Source organism: Rhodotorula toruloides, assembly GCF_000320785.1.
Source record: "Rhodotorula toruloides NP11 unplaced genomic scaffold Scaffold1, whole genome shotgun sequence".
Classification (NCBI taxonomy): domain Eukaryota; kingdom Fungi; phylum Basidiomycota; class Microbotryomycetes; order Sporidiobolales; family Sporidiobolaceae; genus Rhodotorula; species Rhodotorula toruloides.
This window is the reverse complement of record NW_015622961.1, coordinates 896,917-924,010: the sequence shown is the minus strand read 5'-3', so window position 1 is coordinate 924,010 and position 27,094 is coordinate 896,917. Positions and strand designations below refer to the sequence as shown.

Genomic DNA, 27,094 nt, shown 5'->3' with positions numbered 1-27,094 from the left:
CCCAGTCAAGAAGCCCTCGAGTGCCCACGTCGCCCACCAGCTCCTCATCAACTGCCCCTCTTCCTCATGGCATCCGCTCCTCCCGCTGAGCTGGGCGCGCACTGCTCGCTGCCATCGTGTAATGCGTTCGACTTCCTGCCCATTGTCTGTCCGCATTGCTCCGCGTCGTTCTGCGGTCGACACGCTTCGCCTTCCTCCCACGCCTGCCCGAGCGATCCCTCAACATCCTCACTGTCGCCAGACGAGCTGAATGCACGGCGTGCCGACAACCAGCCCTCATTCCGAAGCCTGCTGCCGGATCCGAAGCGGCACAAGCGGGAAGCGGTCGAGCCGAGTGAGGAGGACAGGGTCAAGAAGGAGGGGCAGCAGGCTGCGCTGGCAAAGTTGAAGGCTTCCTTCGCCAAGGGAAAGGCAGGGACGACGTCTACTCCTCCGACGCCCTCAGCTCCCGCGAAGAAGCCTAACCCGACTCTCGAGCTTATGCGATTGAAGGGACGAGCGGTTCCGGCGGATCCCAAGCACGTCAAGCGAGCTGGGGACGTTCCGATGCCAGATCGACTCTTTCTCAAGGTACAGTGTGCCAAGGAGGCGGCGAAGGAACCAGAAGTTCGTGAGGTATGGGTCAGCAAGGTGCGTTTGTCTCCTGCTTCTCACCCTCTTCGTGCACGGGCGAAGGCAACCGCTTGTCATTCAGTCACTGAATTCATTGCTGTGGACAGATCATTACTGCGGGCAAGGCGCTCGACCTCTTTGCGGACCTCTTCAAGGTGACGAACGACAACAACGCGACGACCGATCCATCTAAAGTTCGTTCTAGCGCCTTGCAACGCATGTCCTTGCGCGCTGAACTGACTGGCTTTGCGTCGCAGCTCCTCTCCCTTGGCCTGCCGTCCGACCCGCCTACCCGCCTCACCCTCGCCGAACCGCTCTCAGCGCAAGTTGCGAACGGCGGAACCGTCCAACTCTACAAGGGCTTCCTGTGGCCATGACCGGCGTCCATTCATTGTTGTTGTACTGTACACTGGCTGCAAAGCTTGTTCCTCCAGAGGCAAGGCGCGGGGTCTCTGCGAGAGAAGGCAGTTGCGAGTTGCGGTTGCTGACGAGCTCGAGAAAGCTTCTTTCTGCGCTTGTGATGTCCTAGGCTCCCCCTTCCATTCCTCCTCCGGTGTCGGCATCCGCTGTTCCGCTATTGGCCGCCTTCCCTCCCTGCGCCTTCGCACGCGCCTGCATCAGCTTCTGCCGCATCAGCTTCTCCTTCAGCTCGCCCGACTTCTTCTTCAGCTCGTCCTCGACGGCAGCCTGGCGCTTGGCGAGGAGTGCCGCCTTGAGAGTCGATTCGGACTTGTTCGGCTGCTTCAATTCCTCCGCTGCTGGAGGACTCGCCTGCTCCGGCTCGGGCGCAAGCGCGCGCGTCGTGTCGCCGTAGTCGCCGTAGTCAAGCTCGTACGAGTCGCCAAAGTCGAGTGCGAACCCGCCCGCCAGCTCGTCTGCGGCGAGCAGCTTCTCCTCCTCGAGACGGGCCATGAGCAGGTCGCGTGTCGCCTGGCTGTAGGTCGTCTGGCCGTCTGCGTCGGAGCCGCCGCCTAGCAGCCCGGCGCCGAAAGAAGCGAGCGAGTCTGTCTGAGCGGTCGTCGACGCGGCGCGGGCGGCGGCCAATGAAGCGGAGGCACGTGAGCGGACGAGGTCCTCGTAGGCGAGCGCCTTCTCCGCCTGTAGCCGCTGCTGCAACATCGACCGCAAATCCGTCTTGCCTTTCGCGCCGAGAGTGGAGGAGGTCGAAGGACCGTTGTTCTTTGAAGCGAGAGCCTGACGATACTCGGCGGTGAGGCGTGCCTGCAACTTTGCTCGGAGCGAATCCTGCAGGCTGGATGGTTCGGCGGTGCTTGCCGAGGCGACAGACGTAGACGACGGCGCAGGAGACGGAGCAATGCCTCCGAGCCGTGCAAGGAGGTTCTTCGCGGCGGGCGAGGCGGGACGATGCGCAGGAGCGGCGTCGTACGGCTCCTGCTCGATCGGCCGTACCGCTCTTCCCTTGCCGTTGTTGCGACCGCGCCCACTGATGGCCAACCCTCCGTCCTTGCGACCCGTTGCGTGCGTCTGTAAGGAGGCTTTGCCGTCTTCCGACAGCGTGACGACACGCCCGTTCCCGAGGATCCGGCGCGCAGCTCCGAATATGTTGAGCATCGGCCGTTGCGGAGGCTGCTGCTGTGCCGGATCGGCTTTCGCGGAGGGCGGCCGGTTGTGAGCCGGAGAGGCAGGTCGCGGCGTCGGGTTCGCAGAGAGTACGGGGACCGAAAGGGAGATGGCGTCGCGAAGCTCGGGGTCGACTGGCGGTGGAGGCGTCTCCTGGTCACGACCGTTCGCTGGGCGAGAAGGCGTGACGGAGCGGGAGCGTCCTCGCGAGGCGTACGTGCGAGACGGAGAGGGTGAACGGGAGTGTCTCGAGCTGGCGGGAGGACGAGATCTCGACCGTCTCGGCGAAGGTGACCGTCGTGAACGAGCGGGCGACGGTGGACGAGAACGGCTTCGCGATCGGCTGACGCTTCGGTCTCGCCGCCTTGCAGGCGAAGGTGAACGGTGCCGTCGGTCCCGAGACGGACTTTGACTCCGCGAGCGAGCCGGGCGGTAGTCGCCGCGGTATCGACGGTCGAGAGGAGGGGCGTATCTGCCTCGTCCCGGACGATCGCGCCGGCTCGAGCTGGAGAGATGGTATGAGCCGACATACCGCTCGTCTCGGTCGCGCCAGTCGGGTTCACGGATAGGCGAGGGAGAGCGCGGACGGTACCCGCCAGACCTTCGACGGCCGTGAGGGGGAGGAGACGGTGGACGGTCGCTGAGGCGTCTCGACGGCTGTCGCGACTCGTAGCCGGTATCACCTCTTCGGTCACGGAAAGCGTCGCCCTGGCTCGCCCGCCTGACGTCCTCGCTCGGTCGCTGCGGCAGACTCGCCGACATGGGCGGAATCGGCCTCGGTTTCCGCCTCTCCCGCTCCGCCTCCTCGTCTCGTCTCTTCCGCATATGCTCCTCGAAGCGAGGCGCCTGGCGACTCAGCTCCTCCGGGTCATGCACCATCTCCTCGAGCTCCTGTGCCTTTGGCACTTCCCTCGTCGGCCGGCCGTATTGGACGAAGCGGTCGTATCCTTCGAGCGAGGTAAACGGCGAGCGGGCGAAAGTGACAATCTCATGTACGAGATGCTGGGCATCCTGCTCAGACAGGAAGTCCGAGATGAGACGAATGGCGGCTGCCGAACGCAGGTCGAGCTGAGAAGCGATGGAGACGAGGTAGGTGGTGAGGAAGGCGACATCGACAGCCGGGAAGACTTGGAGCTGCGGGGTTGATCGGTCAGCTTTGCATCGGGCAGATGAAGCAAGCTGAACGTGTTGCGCACCTCGCGGCGGATGAACTTGATGACCCGAGCCTTGAGATCCGGGTTGCTGGCGAACGTCTGCGGCGTGAAAGGCTTGAAGCCGGTGTAGCGATTGCTCGCAACATGCTTCGCGTACAGCCCCTCGCGGTAGATGAACCTGCGCCGCTCGAGAGCCCGCTCCTCTTCCCGCTCGCGCCATGTCGTCTCGTCAAGGTTGTTGAGACGGGCAGCGGACGAGTAGCGGTTTCGACCGTACAGGGCGTGACGAGGCAATGTAGGATTAACGGCAGGTCGACGAGCGCCTCGAGGAGGGAGGAGGTCGTCTGCCGCTGAAGAAGTCGAGGCGATGGCGTGTAGTGGGAGAAGGTAGTGCGTCTGGTAGTCCTTCGACGAGCGGATGTTGTGGATGAGGTGCTCGATCGGGCCGAGGCAGAGGGGGCACTGCGGCGAATGGCAGAGTCGAGAGAAGGGGAAACCGAGGAAAGCGTCAGCTGGCGATACAACGCTCGGCGAGCAGAGTTGAGCTCACCTTTCGACTCTGATCTGTCCACGCTCGAATGCACTGCCAGCAGAACTGGCCGTGGTGGCAGGGGAAGATGACAGACTGCAAGCGGACGAAGGTCAGCTTGGTTAAACCTGTCCAGACTTGGACGAGGGCACGCACCCGGTTCTCGATAGGCGACAGACAGATCGCACACAGCTCCTCCTCGTCCTCTCCTTCGCTGTGACCGTCCTCCGGCTCGTCTCCCCTCTCGCCGTCGCTCAAGTCTCGCCGGTCGCGGGCATCGTCCGGTTCCTCGGCCTCGTCGTCGAAGCCCTCCAAGGGATCCCGCCGCCTTGACCGCGTATCCTCTGGGCTGCGCGACGTCCGAGAGTAGGATGCGCGACGAGAGTGGGGCGAAAGAGAGCCGGTCCGCTGTCTCTTGGAAGGGGGCGAGTCGCCCGCGCGTGGCATGGACGGTGACACAGAACCTGTCTGGCCCTCTCAAGCACAAGTAAGCCTTCTCAAGCGGTGAGCAAGCGATGTGAAGATGTCGAGGAGATGAGCGACTGAGTCGTCTGCCTCTCGCCATCTGCCACGACGCTCGGAACCTCGCAGAACTAGCTCTCACAGCCTGTGCGACCCTATTCGAGCATCTGCTGCGTCGCCTGAACCTGCTCAAGCACGCCTCCCACCTCCCCTCTCATCACTTCGTCTCCCGCTTTCTTCGGCACACACGATGGACGCAGACCTCGAGGCTATCCGTGCGGTACGTGGAGCTGCTCACCAAGTCCCAGGTTACCGCTCACGATTATCACCGACCCACAGAAACGCATGGCAGAGCTCCAGGCAGCAGGCGGTGGGGCCTCCCCCTCTTCGACGGGAGGAGCCGGACCTTCGGCAGGTGCTGGTGGCGGCGAGGAAGCCGCCCAGAGGGTCGCGATGGAGGACGAGATGCGGCGGACCATGATGAGCCAGATCCTGAGCCCCGAAGCGAGGGAACGTCGTGAGTCCCCCTCTTCTCGATCACTTGGCGGCAAACCCTGCAAACAGACGCTCGTGTGCTTTGCGAACAACATTGACGATGGCGTCTACCTCCGTACAGTCTCGCGGATAGCGCTGGTCAAGCCGGAGCGCGCAAAGTCGATCGAGCAGCTCTTGATGCGGATGGCTCAGAGCGGCCAGATTCGCGGCAAGGTCAGCGAGGACCAGCTCATCGACGTACTTGACCAGGTGGGCCTGCTTCGACGGCTCTCGTGCTTCGACAGTACCTGAGCTTTTCCTCCGTTCGCAGGTCGAGGCGATGGAGCGGGGACAGAGCGGTGCGGGCGGCCAGAAGTCGGGCAGCAAGATTACGGTGCGTGCCATTTTCAATTGCTTAGGGAGCGCCAGGCCTGCAACACCTCTGCACCAGCCTGACAAGCCTGCCACTCGTTCGTCTTCTTCTCGCAACAGTTCACGCGGAAGTCCGCCTTCGACGACGATGACGACGACTGGTAGCCCTTTCTGCGCACTCACTCGCGCTTGTACCATACAGCAACTCTCGTAACGAGCGGCCAAGCTAACGCTTTCTCCCTCTCGCTGCGACATGCACCGCCTCCTTCGGACCTTTGCCTCCACCTTATCCGGCCCCACAAGCAGGTGTTGCTTGTCTTCCTGCGCTCATAGGCGCATCTCGTACTCCAACCGCCTTCGCCGACATCGCTGTCGCACTTGCTTGCTCACTCGTCTCATCGCGATGGCTGCCAACGCTTCGTCCTCCGCCTCCACGCTCACCGCCAGCACAGACCAGCTCTCCCTCAAGAACGTCCGCGCCGTGCTCTTTGACCAGTTCGGCACCTTGACGGATTGGCAGGGGAGTATCTCTCGACTGCTGGAGGAGGAGGCGCGAAAGACGGACCAGTCCAGCGGAGCGGGTTCGAAGGGTGCGTCGTCGTCTTGCCTTTCTTTGCCGCCAAAGTTGAACCTGCGACATGGATTGTGAGCAGGCCTTCAGTCGATCGACTGGCTTAGGTTCACCCAGGTCTGGCGGGACGGCTACATGAGGCGGACGTGAGTCTCGCTGTTCGCGCCCGCTCCTCTCGCGCTGCTATTGGATCCTCTGTAATGGCAGCGGCTCACTAGTGACCAGCATGCAGGCGCGAGATCGCTTCAGGCGGGACAGGTCCTGGCAACATCGACGAGCTGCACCTCGAGGTCCGCCTTCGTCTCTCTCCTTCCGAACCCACTCTTGATGCGGATCGAACTGCTGACAAGTCTACGATGGAGCAGATTTTGAACGACTTGCTGGAGAAGCCGGAGTACGCCGTGGTGAAGGAGACATGGAATGCAGAGAAGCGGCGCGAGTTGTGCTGGCTTTGGCACAAGCTCGACGGCAAGTCGTCCTTCGCGCTTTTTTGCTTGACGCAAGCTGATACATTCTATGCGCTCCCAGCTTGGCCTGACTCGAAGCCTGGTCTCGAAGCCTTGCGGAACCTGGACCCACCGGTCCTTCTCGCTACGCTCAGCAACGGCACCCTCAGGCTTCTCGTCGACGTGGTGAGCTCGCACAAATGCGCTCTGTCTTTGCGTGTCCCTTGACTGATACGCGCATACTTGTTCCCTCAGACCCGGCACAACTCCCTTCCTCTTGACGCCCACTTCTCCGGCGACCTCCTCTCCTCGTACAAACCCAACCCAAAGATGTACTGCGGCGCCTCAAGCTTGCTCGGCTTCGACGAGGATGCGAGAAAGAGGGGAGAGGTGGCCATGTTTGCGAGCCATATCGACGACTTGAGGGCTGCCAGTCAACATGGGGTGCGTCTCGAGCTCCCCTGAATCGCGCCGGCCGCAAAATCGTTCGGTGAGCTGACGTTGCACCCTCGCTATCTGTCCTCTCCTTCATTCTGCCGACCGCGCATCCTCCTGGACTCGGCAGCTCCGCACGATTTACATTCGTCGAGCAAGTGAAGACGTCGGCATTCCTCACGGAGGTGCAGCAGTCAAACCCAAGAGTGAAGGCGGCGAGGTCGACCTAGTAGTTGACAACGTGGGCGAGCTCGTCAAGTATCTGAGGTAGACCTTCGCAATCCAGACTCCTTCTCTGCTCACTCCGGCTGCGCGCTCGTCTCAGCCGTCTGCACCCCTTCGAGCCCCTGTGACCCTTCCCCCAAGATCGGCGTCGCTGAGCCCGACTTGAGCGAGAGATCGTGCCGGAGATGGGCGTTGAGCGAGGCGAGCGAGTCGGTGCGTGCGAGGTGTTCGAGCGGGCGTTTGGCAGAGTTCGACGAGCCGGCGAACGGTAGCGGACTGTCCATCCTTGAGCAGGCGGGGCGAAGTGAGAGGAAGTCGAGGAGAGAGAGCAACCTCGCAGCGCGACGCAAGAGGGAAAGACGGCGAAGACGACTTGCAGGGCTTCCTCTCGAGCTAGCAGTAGAGAACGATGCGGGAAGTGTGATTTACGATGCGAAAGAGAGAGAGGGGAGAGCGGGAAACGAGGTTGCGACCACATCAAAACGAACTTCCTCCTTCATGCTTTTCTCCGGCAGACTGCTCCATTCCCTCCTACAGCTCGTCGTGGTACCCACCGGACGACGACGACGAGTCACCACCCGCGCCGCTCGAGTAAACCTTGGCCGTGATAGGCGCCACAGCAGCCTGAAGCTGCTCGCGCTGCTCGTCAAAGTCCTCGGCGGTGGCGGTCGCGCCCTCGCTGTCGATCCAGTCCTGCACCTTCTTGATCTCGGCCTCGATCGTCTTCTTGTCTGACGAGTCGAGCTTGCCGCCGAGTCCTTCAGAGTCGGACAGCTGGGCCTTGAGAGAGTATGCGCTGCGAGACGTGCGAGAATGCGGTCAGGACGGGCTGGGAACAACAGTACGTGCGGAATGACCCACAAACTTTCGAGGGCGTTGCGAGACTCGACCTTCTTCTTCAGAAGCTCGTCTTCCTCGGCAAACTTCTCAGCGTCCTGGACCATCCCTGCGAGCAGATCCGCCTTAGCCTTCCGGGTCTGAACGATTCGGGCGTCGTGTGCTCACGGTCAATCTCCTCCTGCGACAGGCGGACCTTGTCATCCTGGACGGCCCGCGAACGATTCGGTCTTGCTGGTTCCCATGCCGGCGGCTGAGACCTTCACGATGCAGTAGCCGGAGCATGAATGAGCAGTCCACAGACAATCAACGAAAATTGCCGGAGGATAGCGCGAGACAAGCCAGGGAGGAGGGGAACGCAGCGAACGATAGCAGGGTAGAGCGCGCAATGAGTGTTACCGTAAATAAGTTGCGCGGCCTAGCCAGCGGATCACATGGTCAATGCTGTCAACAGAATAGAGAGCTGGAGCAGCACGAGCGCAAACGAAGCAAGTGAGCGAGCCGAACAAGAGAGGACTGCGCCCTTCGCAAGCAGATTGTGCCGGCTCAGACGTCGTCTGCGATGCGGATGAGCACAGCAGCGACCTATTGTGACCCATGTCGATGCATTGCAGCCCTTCTTGCAGTGAAACTACGAGGCCAGCAGACTGCCCGCTGCTCCTGTCCGCCGCTCGTTCCTCCCGCTCGTCAGCCGCAAATCGCGCAAAAGAGGGTGCTCGGCGACAAGATCGGCGCACGGAAGCGAGCAGCGGGTCGGGGAGCAGATCAACGATCGAGCGGGAGGAGAGCAAACGCGAGGGCGCGTCGATGTTGACTGACGAGGAGAGGAGGTGCGGTGAGGAGGTGAGGCTGCGCTGGGCGAGTTACCCAGCCTTCGGTGCAGCTTTGACAGTCCCCAGCACACTCGCACAGCGGTCGAAGCGGCATCGCAAGTTGTGACGAGCCTCGGTGGCCGTTGGTGAGCGGGAAGGACGCGGTGTCCAACTCGACGACGAGTGGCTCGTTGTGCAGCGGGTGAGCGTGTCGGCGGATCAATGTGCGTGTGTGGGCCTGTCGAGCGTGTCACTCAAGCCCACGAGCGAGTGCTGAGCCGAGTGAGTCTGCACGCGACGAGGCGCCTTCGCTCGAAAGAGGGTCGTCAACCTCTGCCGCACCGTCCTCGCACCAGGCAGACTCGCTCAGACCGCCAGCTGGTCAACTCGAGACTCAGCTACACCATCAGCTTGCTCGCAGCTCGACCCACCCGCTACAGCCAGCGCGAGCGAGGTCAGTCCGGACCCATCTCACGAACCCGCGCACACCCTGCATCCGCCCTCGCTCGACCTCCGTGAGCAGTGCAGCACACTTGGTGAGTGTTTACAGGGCGCGAACAACGGGCCAGGCAGACGAGCGAGGCGGACGAGGCGCTGAGAGGGCCGGAAACGGGGTCGTCGGGAGGCGATGCACTCGATGGACAGGACGGTGAGGGCTCGCGGCGGCTTCGCGGGCCTCGCTCGAGCTGGGAGACGGCTCTGCACGGCTGTTCAAGCAGCCTGACGGGCGGGCAGGGCCTTTGGGAGTTGCGGGTCGCCTTGCATGCCGGACATGTCTCCATTTCTCCCGGATGGACGCGCCGGCTGACATTCCTCTCCTCCCCTCGTCTGCCCTACTCGACCGCCTATCGCATTCCTATCGTCACCTGCCACTCCCCTTGCCCCCCTCGACTCGCTTCGACGCGTCCCCGCTCGCCTGACCCGCCGACGTTCCGCCCGTCCTCGCATTCTTCCTTGATCCCATCGTTCCCTCTTTCGCCTGCGCGAAGACAGCGACAAGCAGAGAATTCGCTAAGGCCCCAGCGACGAACGCCCGATTCGACGCGACAGGAACGAGGGTTGTCGCAAGCAGCCTCCTGAGCTGCACCTCCTGTCCTCGTCGTCTCCTATCCGAGACGACCTCGTCAGCGCAAGGTTTGAGCGCAGATCGGAGTGCACCGGACACCATGGTCTGCTGCATCTCGCGCGCCGTTCGGTCGAATTGTCGGTGACTGACCTTTCCTTTGCTCAGGCTTCCACCGTCGCACCGACGCTGCCACCAGCCGCGCGTCTTTCCGAGTTCACCGCCTTCTTCGACGCTTTGTCGTCGATCTCGAGCGAAGACAGGGAACCGGACGCAACGACTGCCTCCCGCTGCCCTCCCTCGCCTCAACAGTCTCTTTCCCCCGAATCGCCCAAGTTCAAGTCGGACACCTCCTTCCCTCGCGCCCGCTCCGACTCGCTGCACCAAGGCTCGACACAAGCGGGTCCATCTGGACAACACCGCAGCCTCAGCCCGCCGCCACCTCTCCCTTCGGGTCCTTCGACTCCCCTCTCAGCAGCGCCAACCGACTACTTCAGCTCCTTCCTCTACTCGTCCACCTCTTCCTCCGCCGCTTCCTCCCTACATCCCATGTCCGCAACAGCCGACTCCTCCACCGCTGCACCAATCAAGTCCGTCTCGGTCCCTCACCACTCGAAGCAAGGCAAGCTCTGCCTGTTCGCTTGCCGCGTCGTGCCGGATCTTGGACCTGCTGCGGCGGTGCCGAGGGGACATGCGAGGAGGGGCAGTTTGGGAAAGATGAGGATGGCCGGACAGGACGAGCCGCATACGGTTTGGAGGACTTGGCAGGAATTTGTCGAGTTCAGCGCGAGGTGCGTTCCTTCGCTCTCTATCTCACCAACTGCATGGCTGACGCAGTGTTGCAGCTTGACCGCCGCTTTCCCCGACGACCGCCTCAATCCCGCCTCTCCAACGACTCTCGCTCCTCCAGTCCCGCGCCTGTCGAAGAAGGTCTCGCTCTTCGTCACTCGCTCAACGCACGCGCAACGACAGAACGAGCTCGACGCCTTTTGCCAGCGGCTCTTCGACATGCCAGCCGAGGTCAAGCAGTCGATGCTCGTCCGCGAGTTCTTCCGTTTCCGCCCCGACGACCGCCTCGGCCTGCCTAGCAGCGGGACACACAGCGCCGCGTCGTCTCGCAGCGCGCTCAACTCGCCCGCTCAGTTCGAGTCGGCTTTCGACGCCCCGCCTATCCCTGCATGGCTCGCTGCCGGCGACCCGGAGAACGACCTCGCCTTCAACGACGAGACCATCAAAGCGACAAACCCTCGCATGCTCCGTCCCAAACTCGCCATCAAGATCTCAAGCCCGAATCTGCGAGGAACCGTCCGCGGATTCGGAAGGGACGACGAGTCGAGCTTCCTCTCGCCCATCAGCGGCGTGTCGAACAAAGCTGGCGCAGGCCTCCTGCGACACTTTGAACCGCAGGACGCGCTCTCGAGGGCGGACAGCTCGTTTTCGATGGCGACTATGTCGAGCGCGCGTACGATCACCCCGTCACCTGTTGCGCCTGTCCCGACCGTCGCCGCAGGCAGCATGGCGCGGACGATCCGCAAGAAGGCCTCGGGCGGACTGCGACACATCCGCTCGCTTGGCGACTTGCGGTCGAGCAACAAGAAGGTGACTGCGATTGACGAGCCCGTCCCAGCGCTGCCAGCGTTCCCGCCGCTCCCGCCTGCCCCCTCGCCCTCGATGTCGCCCTCGATGGAACGCGCTGCGACCCAGCCACTGCCTGGACCGCACTTCCAGGCGCCTATCTCGTCCAGCTCGAGTCGCCGCCCTTCAGCCGGTCTTCCCTCTCCCTCGGCTCGCGGTCCGTACATGGCCCAGACGGCGCCGGCAAGGGAGAACATGCGACACGCTCGCGGCTCCAAGTCGTCGATTTCGTCGTTCGAGGACCTCTGGGGCACGGCCTTCCCCTCGACGTTCCGCCAGACACCCTCCGGTCGCGTCGAGTGCGTCCGAACGGACGAGTTTGGCCGCCCTGTGAACGGCACAAAGCGGTTGTCGGGCGTCGGCGTACCTGCGCGAACCAACTCGTTTGGTCACGCTTCGACTGTCCGGCCGCCGATGTACCGCCACGGCCGGCACACCTCGACCACCTCGGTCTCGAGCATCGACTCGGCTCGCTCGGGCGGCTCGTCGCCGTCCATGTCCATGACCATGTCGAGGTCGCGCAGCAGCGGTGGGAGCGAGATGTGCCCTACCCCACCGACGCCGGCGATGGAGTGGTCTGCCTCGAAGAGCTCGAACGAGGGCGGTCATTCGAAGGACAAGGTCATCGCCGGGAAGTACTACGTCGAGAACGGCGTCTTGCTGGAGAACAACATGGTTCCACCGCCTCCATTCTTCGTGCGCTCGCAGTCTTCGTCCCTCGTCTCTACCGCAAGCTGACCTTCCCAACCTGCGTGCAGCCTGTCCCGCCACCTATGCAGTTCGCCTACTCGCAGGACGGCCTTCCTCACACGCCCCGCTCGTCCGCGTCGTCGACCCACCGCACCGCGCTGCAGAATCACGCCCGCAAGTCAACTGGCGAACCTGTCCCGCCGACTCCTCGCTCGCGCAGCGGCTCGATGATCTCATCTCGCCGTGTTCCCATCCTTAGCCAGTCGTCGCTGGACCCGATCTTGTCGAGCCCGGCGGGATCATCGAACGCCTCGTCGCCATGTACGGTCGGCGGCTCGAACGGGGGCAGCTGGACATTCAAGCTTCTCCACCCTCAGGAGAACGTCCTCCTGCGCGTCTCGCGCGCTTCGCTCGTCGGCGACAAGCTCGACATCGAGCAGCTTCGCCAGGACGTCGTTGCCAAGTTCAAGGCGAGCGGCGTCACCCTTCCTGGCGGCGACGGCGAATGTGCGGGCGAATGGGGTCTTGCTTGGACGCCTCGACCGACCTCCGGCGCGGGAGCGATGGGTACGAAACTCATCATCTCGCAAGGGGACCTAGACGCCTGCTTGCAGGAGCACCAGGACGCTGTTGCCGCCGGTGGACTCGCCAGCAAGATCGTCCTCAAGGTCATCTGCTGAGTGCGCCGCTTCCTTCTTTCGCCTTTCTTCTATCTCTCTTCCGGGACACTCTTCTCGTCTGTATCACCCTCACGAACCCCCGCGTCGCTTGTTGTCGTTCTTCATACCACCACCTCACGCCTGCCTCACGTCTCACGACTTCTTCCCACGAACTTCACGACGGACTTTTGCCGTCCATCTCTCGCTCTGTAGCTTGCATAGCATACAACCCGCTGTAGTACAGTCAATCACGATGACCTCGTGGTCCTCCTCCTCGCCGGCCAACCTCCTCCTCCTCCCTTTTGATCACGCTCTCGCTCATCTGGTGCTGCTTCGCGCCGCCCGTCTCTGCCGCTGCTGCTCTCTCGCCACGCTCGTATGAGCTCGCATGGGCGCGCGGCCGTCGTCTACTTCGAGCGCGATCGACCTGCCCAAGGCGGAAGCAGACCCCGCCCTTCGCCTCGACCCGCTTGCCTGCTGGGGATGGCCTCTGCGAGCTTCATGCCGCCGCCAGCGCCTAGACTGATCGCTCCACGAGGCGCCGTCCGCTCCACCACCGCCTGCCGACCGTGCATTGTTCTCATCTCGTCGCTCTCGACGCTGCCGTCGCTTGCTGGCCTGTCGGGGCACGCTGAACGTGCTGCTTGCCAGACGAGGAGGCTGCTAGGCTTAACCGATCTTACCCACGCTCGTTCACCGGCACAGCAGCGACCACTTCCTCCTCCTCCTCGACTGCTCCCCTCGGAAGGCCCCACCCTCAGCTCAAGTCGACTCGGCAAATATTCCTCTGCACTCAAAACACCCACACAGTGCTCTCGTACACGCTGCACGTTCTCCCTCGGCCGGTCCGTCTCGTCCTAACGTCCTCGCCAGCCTCGCGCTTCCTAGAACACCATGGCCAGGGATCGTCTTGCGGCTATCAGGGTGCGTTCAGATCTCAGTAGCAGGCTGCTCGCTCGGACTAACCGACCCTTTGGCAGGCCCAGCAAGCCCAGCGGTATGCTCAGCCTCCCTCGGCACCGGAACAATCGAGTCGAGGCGGCCATTCCTGGGCATTCAGCGACCCCTACTACGCTTCCGAACCACAAGACTTTAATCCTTTAGCGGAAGAACAAGAGCGGCCCTAGCGGGACCCGCCGAGAGGACTTGCAGGCTGGAACGCCGATTACTCGATGGCGGGCGACGATTCAGGCGGGGGCGGGACGGTCGTCTACAGGACGCAGTCATCACACGGGCGCTCCAACTCTGCCGGCCGTGATGCGGGTCGACGACAGTACGGATCTCAACCCGAGAACGTCCCGCCGCCCGTTCCCTCCTACAATACCGGCCCTCCCATCGACTTTACCAGCGCACCTGTCTCGCCCGATGTCGCACAGTACGTTAACACTCCGCCTGACATCGCTCCTCCGCGCGACTTCGACCCGAACGACAGCCGGTCTCGCTACGCCAGCAATTACTCGCCTAACTACATGACGCCTGATCAGCAAAGGCGCCACGAGACGCAGTATATTCCGACCAACCCTCGGATGACTCGTCAGCGGAGTATCTCTGGCGGTCCACCGGCTCACGAACGCAAGACGAGTCTCATCCCGATCGCGCCTGTGCCGCCTCGCCAGGCGACAGGCGGGCTGGGCGTCTCTTACGGCGACCAGTACCGGTCGGAGAAGGCGAGCACGGTCGACCTGGTCGAGCGGGACGACAGCTTTGAACGGCGAAGCACTTCGGTCAAGAAGGGCGGGGCGACGGTGTCGAAGGGCGAGGTGCCGTTCGAGGAGATGGGCGAGTTCTTCCAGGAGGCGCGCTCCCTTTGACCCCAAGTCTCACGACTCGCATGACTGACAGTCAGGCCCGCAGATCTCGGACCTCCAGCAAGCCGTGCGAGAAGCGAACGGCTCGATCCAAGCGATTGGCGACCTACACTCTCGCATGCTCTCCATGCCATCGTCCGAGGACGCCATGGCGATCGAGCTCAAGTCTCAACTCGACTCGACAACCGCCACGACCCGCGCGCTCTTCACCTCGCTCAAGAACCGCTTGCAAGTCCTGCAGCAGGGAAACGCCAACCTCCGCGCGATGATCCCGCTCGGCCAGTCGCTGTACAACCTCTCGCTGCAGGACATCGATGTGCGCGAACAGCAGGTTGGCGCACTGAAGGAACGGTTCAAGGATGCGATCCAGCGCTACACGGAGGAGGAGAAGCAAAATCGCGCGAAGCAGCGGGCCAGGCTCGAGCGGCAGGTCAAGGTCGTCAACCCGAACCTCGATCCGGCAGAACTGCAGGAGATTGTCAAGAAGGCGGAGGAGGGTGACGGCGCGATGTTCACGCAGGCTGTACGTTCGCTCTTCTTCACCGTCTTCGCGCTCGACCTGACTCGCTTTGCTCTCGCGCAGCTGCAGACGAACAATTATCGGTCGCATGCGGCGAGAGGAGCGCTGCGGGAGGTGCAGAACCGCGCGGCAGAGTTGGCTCGTATCGAGCAGACGATCATCGAGCTCGCACAGCTCTTCCAGGATGTGCGTTCCATCCTGTACTTGCTATGGCTTGTTCTTGCTGACGATGGTTTGACAGATGGCGGTCATGGTCGAGGCGCAAGACGTTGCCATCGTGAAGATCGAGCAGAACGCCGTCCTCGCCGAGACAGACATGGAGAACGGCCTCGAGAACGTGCAGAAGGCGGTTGTGCATGCGCGCAACTACCGCAAGTACCGTTGGTGGTGCTTCGGGTTCATCGTCGTGATCATCGTGCGTCCTCTCTTCCCCTCTTCCTCCTCGGCGATTGCGGGCGCCCCCAGGCGACTCCTGCGACTGACTTGCCACCTTGCCACATTCCTCGACAGATCATCGTGCTTGTCGTCCTCTGCGTCGAGCTCATCCCGCCAGCGATCCGAGCCGCCCAGAACGATCGCAACGCTCGCCAGTCTCGAAGCAGCGCATCTGCCGCCCGAGCTGCAGCCACATCACCCGCCGTCCAGTCTCTCATCGCGTCGTCTTCCGTTGCGCCGAGTACTGCATCCACCACAGCCGCGCCAGTCTCGACGAGCGCCGCATCGGGTTCGTCCAGCTTCATGGCGTCGGCGGCGGCGCCATCCTCATCAAATCCAGCATCCGCCTCAGCTACAGCGTCGTCCACAAGCTTGTCTTGAGCGAGCAGTGAGTCGCGGCGTCAACTGGAAGGCGTGGGTGGACGCACCTTTTGCAACCCCTCGTCGACCTTCTCATCCTCGTCTACTCTCTCGCGCGCTCCCTCTTCGCGTTCCGTACCTCGCCGTTCTCTTAGACGTTGCATTCAGTATCCTTGCATCCATGCAGCGTTTCAGTATGTCCATCCAGCGAGGCGTGCCAGCGTGCAGCGAGTTGCCAACTTCTTCGCTTCTTTCCCTTGCGTCTCCCTCGTCTCGTCCCGACTTTGCGCTCGTCTGAGCTGCTGAACACGATGCACTCACGCTTGACACCAATATTCCTCCTTCACCCTGTCTGCTCGCACCCGACGGCTCGGCTGGCGGTCGGCCTCCACCAGCAGGCTCTCGCTCGCTCCTCGCACTCGCTCGTGCTGCTTCCTGCTCGATACACTCGCTTGACAGCTTCTCGTGACCCTACAAACAGCTACACACCCCTACAGTGCGTCCACATTCTTTGCACCCCGCTCCTCGCCCTTGTCCCCACGCGTCATCGTTGACCGTTCGCTCGTCCTCGCCCAAGCAGTATACAGAAATGTAGGTCATGCTAGCACTTCGACGTGCTCTGCAGAAACTGACTAGTACTGTCCCGCAGGTCGCACCCTTCGGATGGCCTCCCTCGCCCGACCCCTCAGCTCCCTGAGAGCATGCTCGAGTGTGTTCGGCCCGCCTGGCGTCTCGCAGATCTCGCCAGCTGACGAGGACGACCCACAGGATGCTCTCGATGAAGGGCAAGGTCTCGATCGTCACTGGCGGTTCCGGCGGAATCGGTTTCGCGGCCGCAGAGGGTCTCGCAGAGATGGGCGGAGACATCGCGCTCGCGTACCGGTCGGCGGAGGGCATGGACAAGCGCGCGGAGGACCTTGCGAAGAAGTTTGGCGTCAAGGTCAAGGCGTACAAATGCGATGTCGCCGACTACGACGAGGTCACCAAGCTTGTCAACGATGTCAAGAGTGACTTTGGCCGTGTCGACGTCTTCATTGCCAACGTGCGTGGTCTCCAATTGTCCCTGTGGCGCAGATACTGACCGTAAATCGCTCCACAGGCTGGAATGGTGCGCCGAAGCCGACAAACCCTTCCTCTCGCTTCCCTTCTTGACTTCCATCCTCTACGCAGGGCGGATCCGGCCGCATCAAAGACCTCTCGCTCGAGCAATGGCGCAAGATCCAGGCCGTCAACTACGACTCGGTCTTCTACGCCATGAAGGCGGTCGGACCCATCTTCGAGGCGCAGGGCTCGGGCAGCTTCATCGCGACTACCTCGATCTCGGCACACATCGTCAACGTTCCTCTCGACCAGGTGAGCCGGACCCTCATAAGGAGAGATCAATTTGAGCTGACGGTCGAGTCTTCCAGTCCGCCTACAATGCCTCGAAGGCTGCCGTCGTCCACCTCTGCAAGTCGGTCGCGCGCGACTGGCGCCTCTTCGCTCGCGTCAACACCATCTCGCCTGGGTGAGTGCGAGTCCACCCCGAAGAAGCGGTCCTGGGCTGACGCTACCGACTCGCAGCTTCTTCGACACGGCCATGGGCGCAGCTCCCGAAGTCGCCGACACCGGTAAGCTGCCGAATTCCTCACCGCACAACACATAGACGCAGAATGAGCGTGTTCGCGCTGCCTGATCGCTGACATCGCCTTCTCGCGCAGTGTACCGCTACGCTGTCCTCGGTCGCCAGGGTGACCCCAAGGAGCTCAAGGGCGCCTTCTTGCTTCTCGCCAGTCAGGCAGGCTCGTTCATCACCGGCTCGGATTACCTCGTTGACGGTGCGCAGCTATCCAGGCTCTCCTGACTCGCAACTCTGGCTGACCTTCTCTTCCCTCAGGCGGCTACACCCTCTCGTAAACCTTATTCGGGCTGCAGATACCCCCTTCCACTCTCGATCTCGCAATGAAAAAGCCGTCAAAGAGTCCACAGAATGCAGGTTGCAGCGAGAAAGGCAGAGCTACTCAGTCCCGCCTTGTCGACCGGCGACGGGCGCGGTCTCCGTCGGCTTCCTCCTCGGCCTTGCGTTTCCTGCGAGACGAGAGTGTGAGCAATCAATCGAACGAGAGAGCGAGAAGCTGCGCACCTGGACTCGTCGTGACCGGGAAGATCGTCCTCGTCGTCGCTCCAGTGCGTCCTCCGCTTCCTGCTGCCTTCAGGCGAGTACGTTGCGCCCCTCGACTTGTAGTCGTCGTCCTCGTCGTCTCGGCGACTGCGACGCGAGCTCCGTCCCTCCTCCTCGCGGTCCTTCGCTCCGCGGATCCGCAAGCCAGGCGAGGCAGAGCGGTCCTGGTCGGCCTTGTCGGGGAAAAAGTCGGACATGCCGCGCTTCTTGTCCCTGCCGTCGTCATCATCGCGGCGCGACGAGCTCCGGCGGTCATCGTCGTCATCCCGCCTCGACGAGCGCCTGCTGCTCGTGCGAGTCCCGTCCCGCTCCCTCTCCCGCTCTCTCTCCCGCTCGCGCTCGAAAGCCCTGTCGCGCGACCGCTCACGGCTCCTCGCCGAACGCTCGCGGCTCCTCTCCCGCTCGTAACGACTGTCCCGCCGCGAGCCGCGCTCGTACTCGGGCGAATCGCGCCTCGAGCGAGTCCGCGCTGGCGAGCGATCGTAGTCATCGCCTCCGCCGCCGTAGTCGAGCCCTTCGGACGGGCTGCCAGCGTCGCCGAAGCGGTCTTTGTCGCGGTACGAGCGAGCGCCACCGCGACTTCCGCTCGCACCAGCGTTGCGAGGGCCAGTAGGGACGGCGGTGGAGAGCGCGCGAGGTCCGGTAGGGACAGCTGCGGCAGGACCAGTCGGAACGGCGGCAGCAGCTCCTCGCCCGCGACCCATCGCCGCTGGTCCAGCGGGAAGACCGCCTCGCATGCCCATCGGTCCCATCGGCAGTCCACGACCGCGTGCGGCACCGACACCAACGCCTCGACCTCGCGCGGCGAGAGCGGCGGGGGCGAAGGCAGGGTTCATCGCGTCCTGCAGGAAGCGACCTGTCAAGCCTTTGATGCAAGCGAAACGCGGGAAGGACGTACAGGTCCGAGACCAGCGATGTCGCCAGACTGAATGTCCTCCTGATCGAAAGCAGCGGGTGTAGCCGATTCGTCACCATGTCGTGAGGGCGTGCCGGGCTCCTCTATGGGCAGAAGAGGATTAGCTGCGACCGGTCGCCGAGAAGGATCGGCAGGACCTACGCTTGATCTCCTCTTTCGCGCCCACTCCGTCGTGCTCGCCTCCTGCGCCGTTCATGGCGGCAGGTCCAGCCGGGGCTTGAGGCGGCATTGGCGTCATCCCGTTCATGCCAGGCATGCCCATTCCTCCCATCCCCGCCGCAGCGCCGGGCGGCATACCACCCATCGCCGCCATCTGCTGCGCCATCGCCGGGTTCATTCCTCCCATGGGGCCCATCGGACCACCCATCCCTGCGGCAGCCATCATGCTCATCTGCGCCATCTGAGCCATCTGAGCGGGAGGAGGCATCGTGCCAGGCTGGAAGCCCATGATGGTCGCCATCAGCAGCGTCTTGTTCTCGGGGGAGAGCTCCGCCCATGCTTGAGCGATGTTGCCAGAAGCGAAGCCCTGCGCAAGCAACGAAAGTTAGCGAGAACTGGAGGTTCTGAGGGAGCTGCGACATACGATGAACGGGTTCGCGCTTGAACTCTCGCTGCCCCGCAGCTCGCGCTGCTTGCGAACATAGTTCTTCCACGTCGCCTCGTTCATTCCGTAGTTGAAGTAGTCGGCCATGTTCGCACCCGGCTTCCGCCACGGCTTGTCCTCGAGCGCGTCGATGTCGACATCGAAGATATCGTTGCCGTTGACATCCTTGTGCACGGCGTTGACGTCGAAAGTCGGCGTCGCGCTCGGTGTGAGCTCGAGAGGCTTAAGCGACCCGCGCGGGACGAGTTCTGCGACGGGCGCTTTGAGCGGCGTGCCATCCGCTTCTGTCGGGACGTCGGGCTGAGGAGTACCATCAACCGCACCAGCAGCGAGGATTGCGGTCGAGGTCTGGTCGGTGGCAGTCGCCTCAGGCTGGGGAAGGGAAGGCGGGCCGACCGATGTTGACGACGTTGCCTTGGCTACGCCAGGCCGGTCGAGCGGGGCGTACTCGGTCGTGGCAGATGGCGCAGGTGCGGTGGCGGCTGCGGCAAGGTCGAATACAAATCAGCTGAAAGGACGGATTGGAGGTTCGAACGAGACGAACCTTTTTGAGGAGATGCAGCGACGGGGGCTGCAGAACGGCGTGGCCTACGTTAGAGAACCGTCAGTGATACGCCTTGTCGCGAAAACCCCAGTCAAGACGCACGCAGGAGTCGGAGCAACACCTTCGCCGTCGAGGATGATTTCGAGGTCCTGGAGGAGAAACGGAATGGTCAGCAAGCGTGCTGCGACCTCACTTCCCGAGCGAGACACGCACATCGTCACTCTCCTCGTCCTCTTCGTCGCCCTCCTCGTCACCAGCGTCTCCGCCGTCTTGCGCTGGAGGTGCTGTGGGGGCAGTCGTGCTGGCGGGCGGGTCGAGGGTCAGCTTGCCGCGCGCTCGCGAGCACGAGTACAACGTACGCCTGTCCACCTCCCAGTCCACCTGCAGCTGCGCGCAGAGCATGCGGTGAGCGTGAGTTGCTTTGAGCGATGGAAACGCGAAACGCACGGGGAGGAGCTGCATCGGCCGTGCCTTCGCCGTAGAGGAAAGCCTCGTCGTCGTCAATGTCCATGGCCGAGCTAGCAAGCAGAACGGCGCAGTCTGAGCGGAGTGAGCGGTGTCGACTTGGCCAACCTCCTCGAGGACGAGGTCAATCCACTTCCACTCTCGCTGTCTCGCGCGAGACCCGCTTACTAGAGCTCGCTGGGACGATGCAGACACCAGCTTTCACCGCAGACGACTCGCCGTCCTTCCGCCGGTCTTTCGAGCGCTGGAGGGCAACCCTCTCCTCCTTCTCTCCGGCTTCATCGCTGCGCTGCGACACACAGACTGCGTGGGCGGAAGGGACTGGACTGCCTGAAATGGCGAACGAGGGCAAGACGCAGGCAGAGCTCGAACAGGAGGCGAAGGACTGCAAGCGGTGTCAGAAGTGGAGGGACGAACTCACTCGAGACAGTGCGTCCGTTCATTCTTGCTGTTTGCAAACTCAGCAGTCATGAAGAGACTGTTGTGGACGCCGTCTACGCCTCGTCCCGAACTGATGGTCTTCCCCTCGCAGGTCCCATCGTCCGCTTCCTCCTTACCCACATCTCGCTCCTCCCTCCTCCACCAGACGCCCCTCTCGCTCCACTCGAAGGCTCACAGACTCCCCATCTCCCCCTCCCTATCACCTGCTCGCCTTGTCCACCCACCATGGCTGGAGGATACGCCTCAGGACTCGGCGTCCTCCTCTGCCAGAACCGCTTCATGAGCCGGAAACACATGGAGGATGCTCTGTCGCACGAGCTCATCCACGCGTGGGACGAGCGACGATTCAAGCCGAAGGGACAATGGGGCGAGGACTTGCGGGCGCATGCTTGTACCGAGGTGCGTTCCCTTCCATCCGCTGCACGCTCTCTCGCCTCCTATTCCCGCTCATTTCGAGCATATGTCCTACAGATCCGCGCGGAGAACCTTAGCGGCGACTGTCGACTTGGGCGCGAGTTCACCCGACGGAATTGGGCGTTCACGAAGCAGCATCAGGCGTGCGTTCGGCGACGAGCGATCCTCTCGGTTGCCGCGAACCCAAACTGCAAGAGCCGAGAAGAGGCAGAGCGGGTGGTCAACGAGGTGTTCGACAGCTGCTTCCCTGACACGCGGCCGTTCGACGAGGTGCGTTACTTGGCCGCTCTCCTTCTGGTCGAGCTCGTTGGCTGACGGCGCTCCCGCTTCTGCGCAGATCTACTGAGAGCCTGTTGTTGTCTCTTGCAATCCACTGCATCACCATTCTCAAAGAGCGTGCGCCAACGAAGTTGCGAGTTTCGAAGAAAGCTGTCCGGCATCATCACCTCCTTCGCTGGCGCTAAGCTCCTCGTAGACTCTCTTGTGTGCACGTGTCGGACAGCTTGTCGTCATCCTTGGCGGCGCAGAAATTAGTCGAATCAGTTCGAACACCTCCTCGTCGTCCCCTCCTCCTCCTGGCTTCCTCCCTCATCCCGCTACAGCTTGTACCGGCTTATTGACTGTCTCTAGCTGCTACAAATGGCACCCACACACCCCGAACTCCTTTGGGCGCAGCGCTCGTGCGTCTCACCCACTTCCACACCCCTCATCGCACCCACCGCTGACCTCGCCCTCTCGTCGTCGCAACAGCTCAGAGACTGACCCTGAGCGCAACATCATCTACCTGACCATCAACGCGCCCGAACTCGACCCGAGCTACACCCTCTCGGTCGACGGCAACAAGCTCAAGTTCGAGGGCAAGTCCCGCGAGGTTGCGTCAAAGGGTACCGCCACGACGCTCGATGCGAAGGACTACGCTCTCGACCTCGAGCTGTTCGATGAGGTTGAGGAGGCGAGGCGCGGCTTGACGGGCAAGGGTGTCCAGGTCGTCCTCAAGAAGAAGAAGGCGCAGGAGGAGTATTGGCCTCGTCTCCTCAAGGAGAAGGGCAAGAACTCGCGCATCCAGACCGACTGGTCCAAGTGGGTTGACGAGGACGAGCAGGACGAGGCCGCGGCTGCCGACGTGAGTTGCGGACGCTTCCTTTTCCTTAAACTCACTCTCGCTGACCCTCGTCTCGCTTGCCAGGACGACTTTGGCATGGGCGGTGGCGGCATGCCCGACATGGGCGCCATGGGCGGTATGGGCGGCATGCCTGGAATGGGCGGAATGGGCGGCATGCCCGGAATGGGTGGAATGGGCGGCGGAGCAGGCGGCATGGACTTTGCAAGCATGATGGGCGGTGGCGCTGGAGGCGCTGGCGGTATGGTAAGTGTTCGTGCGCCTTCGTCTCACGTCCGTACGCTGACAAGGCTCGCACGTAGGACTTTGCGAAGATGCTGGAGCAGATGCAGGCGGCCGGCATCGGCGGCGGCGAGGCGGGACTTGGCGGCGCAGAGGGTGGCGAGGACTCGTCCGACGACGAGGGAGTGAGTCCTGCATTTTTCCCGCCGAAAGAGACATGAACTGACGCGGACGTCCTCACAGCCCCCTCCTCTCGAGGAGGCATAAAGCGATCTCTTCGATACCCGTCGTCTCCTCGCATTCTCGTAGCAGCAAAGTAGGCTCAGCAGTTCTTGCAGCACTCAAAGGAAAAGCAGTAACCGCACATAACTCTGCGTTCGCACAACGAGAGGAACCGAGATAGACTTTTCGGCAAGAAAGGGAACCAACGCCTCTACAACAAACGACCCACGAACAGGACCGCCACCCGCTCAGGCAAGAGCCGACTTGACGCGCTCGAGCTTGAGCTCCAGCTCGCGAATGACGGCGTCCTTCTCCGCCAAGTCGGCCCTCAGCTGCTCGTTCTCCTCCCGAAGAGCCGCAACCTCGCCGTCGTCCTTCGACCCGCCGTTCGACGTCGCGGAGGTGCCGTTGGTTGCGGGCGCTTGTGGCGGAGGAGTCGCAGCGCGAGGTGCGGCAGCGACAGGTGCAGGCACAGGCGGAGGAGGAGAGGCAGCACGCGGAGGAGTCGCAGCCTTGGGGGCAGGTGCCGCTTTCTCGACGGGAGCAGGGGCAGGGGCAGCGGCGGGCGCGGCGGCCGGAGCAGCAGTCGGCTTGTACGGCTTGACCGGCTCGGACGACGAGGTCGTCTTCCGCGTCTCCATGTCGACCATGATCGGGTTGGAAGACTTGCCGCCGAACCAGTCGGCAGCGGAGAGGGCGGGCTGGTCGGATGGCGCAGGAGGGAAAAGGTCCGCCTGGAACGCCTCAGACTGCGAGCAACGAGATGAGTTAATTCACCACCCGACAAGCGCCTTCGACTAGGATTAGCGTACCTTGCGCGGCACGATGAACGAGACCGGCTCAATGGTTGTGCCGACAGCTTTGTACGCGCGGGCGATCTCGTTCTCCTCGACGTCGACGGCGTGCGCGGGCGCGAAGCACATGCCGCGCTGAGGCTGCGAGCTGCCGTAGTCGGAGCTGCGGGAGAAGATGGAATCAGTGAAGGCTAAGTGACGGGCAGAGTGGCAGACGCACAGGTAGAAGAGCTCGTCGTTGTCGTACTCGTACATGCGGACGTTGCCGTCTCTGCGAGAGCGCACTGGTCAGATTCTGCTTGCCAGCACGGTTCCAAAGCCCAGACTCACCCCTTGCCAGCAAGGAAGAGGACGCTGCGTGAAGTGAGGAGTCAGCGACTGCTGCAGACGAGAGTAACGCTTCTACGCACTTGGTCCCGGCGCTGAAGAACGGCATGAGCATGCCCGAGCTCTGGTCGATGTTCATCTGCTTAATCGGGCCCTTGTTGAGCTCCCTCGCGTCCCAGAGGAAGAGCTGCCGGTCGCTCGTCCGCGAGAAGCCCGTCGTGACGATCCGGTCCTGGTTGCCGAGGTGGAGGACCCGCGAGCCCTTGACGCCCGAGTGCGAGTCGACGACCGTCACGGCAGCCGAGCCAGCGCGCGGGTCGAAGATGCGGAGCTTCTTGTCCTTGCAGCCGGTAGCGTACGTCGAGCCTGTCCAGTCCCAGTCGATCGACTGGACCATATCGGCATGCGTCTCGCTCTGATAACTCGATTTCTGCGCCTCGAGGTCCCAGATCTTGACGTCGGTGCTGGCCGTCGCGAGAACGCCCTGCGCGACCGGGTTGAACTTGACGTGACCAGCTTTGCGGCCGTGAGCGTTCTCGCGCCAGAGAGGCTCCATGTCGGGCAAGTCCTTGCGGTCGCGGTTCCATGCATCACGGATGATCTGGTCGTCCACGCGAGTGAGGGCAACTTTGCCGTCCTCACCGACCGAAGCGACAAGCTCGTTATCGAAGGGGGAGAAGGCGGTGTCGAGAACGGGAGCGGTATGCGCGCGAACGAGAGGGAAGATGTCGGGGAGCTTGCCAGTGATGTCGAGCGGCGTGACGACGTAGGCTCCACCGCCCGAAGCCTGCCAGTTGACCGCGAGGTACTTGTCCGACGCGGAGACGAGGTTCGTGTCGAACGCGCTGGCGCCTTTCGAGTGCTCAAAGTCAGCGAGGAAACTCGGAATGGGCAGCAACGGTGCTACGTACTGATCTTGATGTTGTCGTAGCGGTTCTCCGGCTTGGCCGGCGAGCCGTAGGTATGCCTGAAGAGGCTGGAGCGGACGAATCGGCTCATTTTGTCGCTTGTCTACTTCTGCGTCGCAAGGAAAGCTGGAAAGCGTTAGTTCGTGTTCGGCGCGCCGTGAGGAGTGCATTGACGAGGCAACAAGGTCCCTTCCACACCGCTTTCCTCGCCAGCATGGGGTCCTGCGGATACCGCAGGCGCTCAGGACAACGTATCTGCCTGGCTTAAGCCCTTCATCCGGCGTTTCCACCCTCCTCACCTCCTTTCCCACATCGGAACCTCCTCGGCCGGCCAACGACATCCGCAATGGCCACAGGCAGAGGAGCGAGTGTACGCACATGTGGTGAAGGGAACGAGAGCAAGAGCTGACCAGGTCACCGCAAGTGCGAAGAGCGAGAGGACGTGGTGCGGTTCGAGGACAGCGAGGCGGGGGAGTACGAGGGTGACGGCGCGAAGAGAGGCGAGGCGGGGCTGGCGAAGGGTGCGCAGACAGATCACAGCTTCGATAAAGCTATCGCGCGAGTCTCGAGCAGCTTGCGAGGTCTGGCAAAGCGTGGAAGCGGATCAAGGAGCGAGAGGGGCGGGGCCGAGCGAGTGAAGCAAAGTGACAGCGATGAAGGCGAGAGAAAGGGTCGAATGCAAGATGTAAAGCCCTTTACAATGCAGGGTACAGCACAGCCGAAACGTCGGCGGATCTCAAGCGACTCCTCCACTCCTCCTCCTCGCGGCCTCAGAGCGCACCCGCCGTTTGGCGCGCCTTCTCCCTCTCGAGCCGCTCATACAACATCTTCACGGCCATCGAGATGCCGTTGGGGTCGCCAGTGATCGTCACCAACCGCTCGTTGGGCGACGAGCCAGGCGCAGGCTCGTCCGCGTTGTTGACCTTGATTTGGCACCCTGACGCCGCGCGAACCTCTCCGATCCTCGCTCCGCCCTTGCCGATGATCGAGCCGACGAGCTCGTTCGGGATGTACAGCTGCTGCACCTGGGTGTTGCCGCCGGACGCGCGAGGCGGAGGAGGGCCGGCAGAGTATCGCTCAGAGGGAGGAGGACGGCCGTAGTCGCCGCCAGGACGGTAAGTCTGGTTCGACGTCGCGACGGGATGCTCGAGGAGAACGGTGCCGACGTAGTAGACGGCGATGTGGATCGCATCGGCAACACCCGAGACGGACAAGACACGCTATGAGCGAACAGCGAGAGCCCACAGTCAGCGGGGGCGTAAAGGCAGAGTACAGCCAGAGTACAGCCCGGAGCTCACCTCAGTGCTACCGGGCAACATGGCCTCGCTCGCTTGCAGGCGCGCGCCGGAAGCCTCCTGGATCTCCTTGATCTTGCTACCGGCCTTGCCGATCACCGAGCCCATGCGAGAGTTGGGGATGATGAAGCTGCGGCAGGCTGATGGTCAGAAGGGAGAGAGTTAACGAGAAGGCGAGGAACGCACCGGATGGTGACAGCGCGAGAGCCGGGGACAGAGGGAACATCGAAGGGCTCGTCGTTGATGCGGCGGACGATGAGACCGAAGGCCTGTGTCGGCAGAACGAGTCAGCAAGCGTAGCAGATGCGAAGAAGGCAAGCTGGACTCGCCTTGGAGACAGCGTCGAGCGGGCCGGTGACGGACATGATGCGCTCAGGGTTGCCAGCGACTGACTCGGTGATGTTGAGCTTGGCGCCGCTCTTGTCCCTGATCTCGCCGATGTTCTTGCCCTGTTTGCCGATGATGATGCTCGCGTCCTGGGTGACGATGAGCGTACGCATCGTGATGGTCTGCGCTGCGGGCGACTGGGCCGCGCTCGAGTCCTGCGGCGCCTGTTCCGGGTTCGGGTCTGCAGGCTTGGCGGGGATGCCGCTCGAGTCGACGTTCATTGGTGCGCTGCCGTGCTCGGGCTTGGTGTCGTCGCCGTTGTACTCGTCCTTGAGCAGGTTGTCGCCGTCATCGTCAACCTCGAGCTTGGCCGGCGCCGATGCAGCCTGGTTCGCCTTCTTCGCGGCAGAGTCACCCGAGGGAGAGGACGAGCGCGAGCGTTTGCGGGCGAGGTCGTTGGAGGCGGTGAGCGAGTCGGCCATTTTGGGAATGTCAGGGAGGACAGAGGGAGGGTCAGGGGAGGACGGGAGGGTCACGTCAAGCGCAAAGGCAATGAATCAGTCGCTCGCTTCTTCGAGGTGCGAACCAGCGGCCCAGGCAAGGGAGGAGTCGTCCGGGGAGATGAAAGTGGTTGAGACGGCGACGAGCGACGGC

General features: G+C 62.8%; 13 protein-coding genes across 13 annotated transcripts; 8 read left to right on the top strand and 5 right to left on the bottom strand.

Annotated features, from left to right (window-relative positions):
• Nucleotides 1-66: 66 nt before the first annotated feature.
• On the top strand, nucleotides 67-989 carry RHTO_00380 (AN2-type zinc finger protein; the record flags this gene model as incomplete). Its single annotated transcript, XM_016414064.1, has 3 exons — nucleotides 67-630; nucleotides 720-806; nucleotides 870-989. 3 exons carry the CDS (start codon nucleotides 67-69, stop codon nucleotides 987-989), a joined length of 771 nt encoding a protein of 256 aa, XP_016277071.1.
• A 148-nt stretch (nucleotides 990-1,137) lies between these two features.
• Nucleotides 1,138-4,323, bottom strand: RHTO_00379 (RING finger domain protein; the record flags this gene model as incomplete). The annotated part of the gene is made up of 4 exons (XM_016414063.1): nucleotides 1,138-3,327; nucleotides 3,390-3,809; nucleotides 3,898-3,972; nucleotides 4,033-4,323. The coding sequence occupies 4 exons, from the start codon at nucleotides 4,321-4,323 to the stop codon at nucleotides 1,138-1,140; spliced, it is 2,976 nt and encodes a 991-aa protein (XP_016277070.1).
• A 265-nt stretch (nucleotides 4,324-4,588) lies between these two features.
• On the top strand, nucleotides 4,589-5,349 carry RHTO_00378 (programmed cell death protein 5; the record flags this gene model as incomplete). Its single annotated transcript, XM_016414062.1, has 5 exons — nucleotides 4,589-4,618; nucleotides 4,678-4,855; nucleotides 4,955-5,082; nucleotides 5,144-5,206; nucleotides 5,305-5,349. 5 exons carry the CDS (start codon nucleotides 4,589-4,591, stop codon nucleotides 5,347-5,349), a joined length of 444 nt encoding a protein of 147 aa, XP_016277069.1.
• A 238-nt stretch (nucleotides 5,350-5,587) lies between these two features.
• Nucleotides 5,588-6,907, top strand: RHTO_00377 (haloacid dehalogenase, type II; the record flags this gene model as incomplete). The annotated part of the gene is made up of 7 exons (XM_016414061.1): nucleotides 5,588-5,774; nucleotides 5,838-5,901; nucleotides 5,988-6,045; nucleotides 6,121-6,223; nucleotides 6,284-6,387; nucleotides 6,457-6,645; nucleotides 6,767-6,907. 7 exons carry the CDS (start codon nucleotides 5,588-5,590, stop codon nucleotides 6,905-6,907), a joined length of 846 nt encoding a protein of 281 aa, XP_016277068.1.
• Nucleotides 6,908-7,392: 485 nt separating this feature from the next.
• On the bottom strand, nucleotides 7,393-7,805 carry RHTO_00376 (protein of heat shock protein Hsp72 family; the record flags this gene model as incomplete). Its single annotated transcript, XM_016414060.1, has 2 exons — nucleotides 7,393-7,657; nucleotides 7,723-7,805. The coding sequence occupies 2 exons, from the start codon at nucleotides 7,803-7,805 to the stop codon at nucleotides 7,393-7,395; spliced, it is 348 nt and encodes a 115-aa protein (XP_016277067.1).
• Nucleotides 7,806-9,676: 1,871 nt separating this feature from the next.
• Nucleotides 9,677-12,578, top strand: RHTO_00375 (Phox-like domain-containing protein; the record flags this gene model as incomplete). Its single annotated transcript, XM_016414059.1, has 4 exons — nucleotides 9,677-9,679; nucleotides 9,742-10,364; nucleotides 10,419-11,904; nucleotides 11,967-12,578. The coding sequence occupies 4 exons, from the start codon at nucleotides 9,677-9,679 to the stop codon at nucleotides 12,576-12,578; spliced, it is 2,724 nt and encodes a 907-aa protein (XP_016277066.1).
• Nucleotides 12,579-13,729: 1,151 nt separating this feature from the next.
• Nucleotides 13,730-15,701, top strand: RHTO_00374 (syntaxin 1B/2/3; the record flags this gene model as incomplete). The annotated part of the gene is made up of 5 exons (XM_016414058.1): nucleotides 13,730-14,317; nucleotides 14,412-14,888; nucleotides 14,949-15,071; nucleotides 15,127-15,300; nucleotides 15,396-15,701. The coding sequence occupies 5 exons, from the start codon at nucleotides 13,730-13,732 to the stop codon at nucleotides 15,699-15,701; spliced, it is 1,668 nt and encodes a 555-aa protein (XP_016277065.1).
• Nucleotides 15,702-16,269: 568 nt separating this feature from the next.
• On the top strand, nucleotides 16,270-17,576 carry RHTO_00373 (L-xylulose reductase; the record flags this gene model as incomplete). Its single annotated transcript, XM_016414057.1, has 9 exons — nucleotides 16,270-16,271; nucleotides 16,330-16,389; nucleotides 16,449-16,722; nucleotides 16,780-16,788; nucleotides 16,851-17,033; nucleotides 17,090-17,187; nucleotides 17,244-17,290; nucleotides 17,381-17,497; nucleotides 17,557-17,576. Coding segments are annotated over 9 exons (810 nt in total).
• Nucleotides 17,577-17,680: 104 nt separating this feature from the next.
• Nucleotides 17,681-20,416, bottom strand: RHTO_00372 (uncharacterized protein; the record flags this gene model as incomplete). Its single annotated transcript, XM_016414056.1, has 10 exons — nucleotides 17,681-17,747; nucleotides 17,803-18,683; nucleotides 18,740-18,840; nucleotides 18,899-19,283; nucleotides 19,341-19,843; nucleotides 19,906-19,949; nucleotides 20,008-20,054; nucleotides 20,119-20,206; nucleotides 20,265-20,292; nucleotides 20,353-20,416. 10 exons carry the CDS (start codon nucleotides 20,414-20,416, stop codon nucleotides 17,681-17,683), a joined length of 2,208 nt encoding a protein of 735 aa, XP_016277063.1.
• Nucleotides 20,417-20,705: 289 nt separating this feature from the next.
• Nucleotides 20,706-21,571, top strand: RHTO_00371 (mitochondrial inner membrane protease atp23; the record flags this gene model as incomplete). The annotated part of the gene is made up of 4 exons (XM_016414055.1): nucleotides 20,706-20,799; nucleotides 20,903-21,210; nucleotides 21,283-21,495; nucleotides 21,563-21,571. 4 exons carry the CDS (start codon nucleotides 20,706-20,708, stop codon nucleotides 21,569-21,571), a joined length of 624 nt encoding a protein of 207 aa, XP_016277062.1.
• Nucleotides 21,572-21,864: 293 nt separating this feature from the next.
• RHTO_00370 (wos2 protein) lies at nucleotides 21,865-22,834 on the top strand (the record flags this gene model as incomplete). The annotated part of the gene is made up of 5 exons (XM_016414054.1): nucleotides 21,865-21,905; nucleotides 21,976-22,348; nucleotides 22,412-22,591; nucleotides 22,648-22,752; nucleotides 22,811-22,834. 5 exons carry the CDS (start codon nucleotides 21,865-21,867, stop codon nucleotides 22,832-22,834), a joined length of 723 nt encoding a protein of 240 aa, XP_016277061.1.
• A 203-nt stretch (nucleotides 22,835-23,037) lies between these two features.
• RHTO_00369 (microtubule binding protein) lies at nucleotides 23,038-24,909 on the bottom strand (the record flags this gene model as incomplete). Its single annotated transcript, XM_016414053.1, has 6 exons — nucleotides 23,038-23,538; nucleotides 23,602-23,746; nucleotides 23,804-23,854; nucleotides 23,914-23,937; nucleotides 23,994-24,762; nucleotides 24,822-24,909. The coding sequence occupies 6 exons, from the start codon at nucleotides 24,907-24,909 to the stop codon at nucleotides 23,038-23,040; spliced, it is 1,578 nt and encodes a 525-aa protein (XP_016277060.1).
• A 679-nt stretch (nucleotides 24,910-25,588) lies between these two features.
• On the bottom strand, nucleotides 25,589-26,922 carry RHTO_00368 (poly(rC)-binding protein 2/3/4; the record flags this gene model as incomplete). Its single annotated transcript, XM_016414052.1, has 4 exons — nucleotides 25,589-26,038; nucleotides 26,117-26,243; nucleotides 26,300-26,382; nucleotides 26,443-26,922. 4 exons carry the CDS (start codon nucleotides 26,920-26,922, stop codon nucleotides 25,589-25,591), a joined length of 1,140 nt encoding a protein of 379 aa, XP_016277059.1.
• Nucleotides 26,923-27,094: the final 172 nt, after the last annotated feature.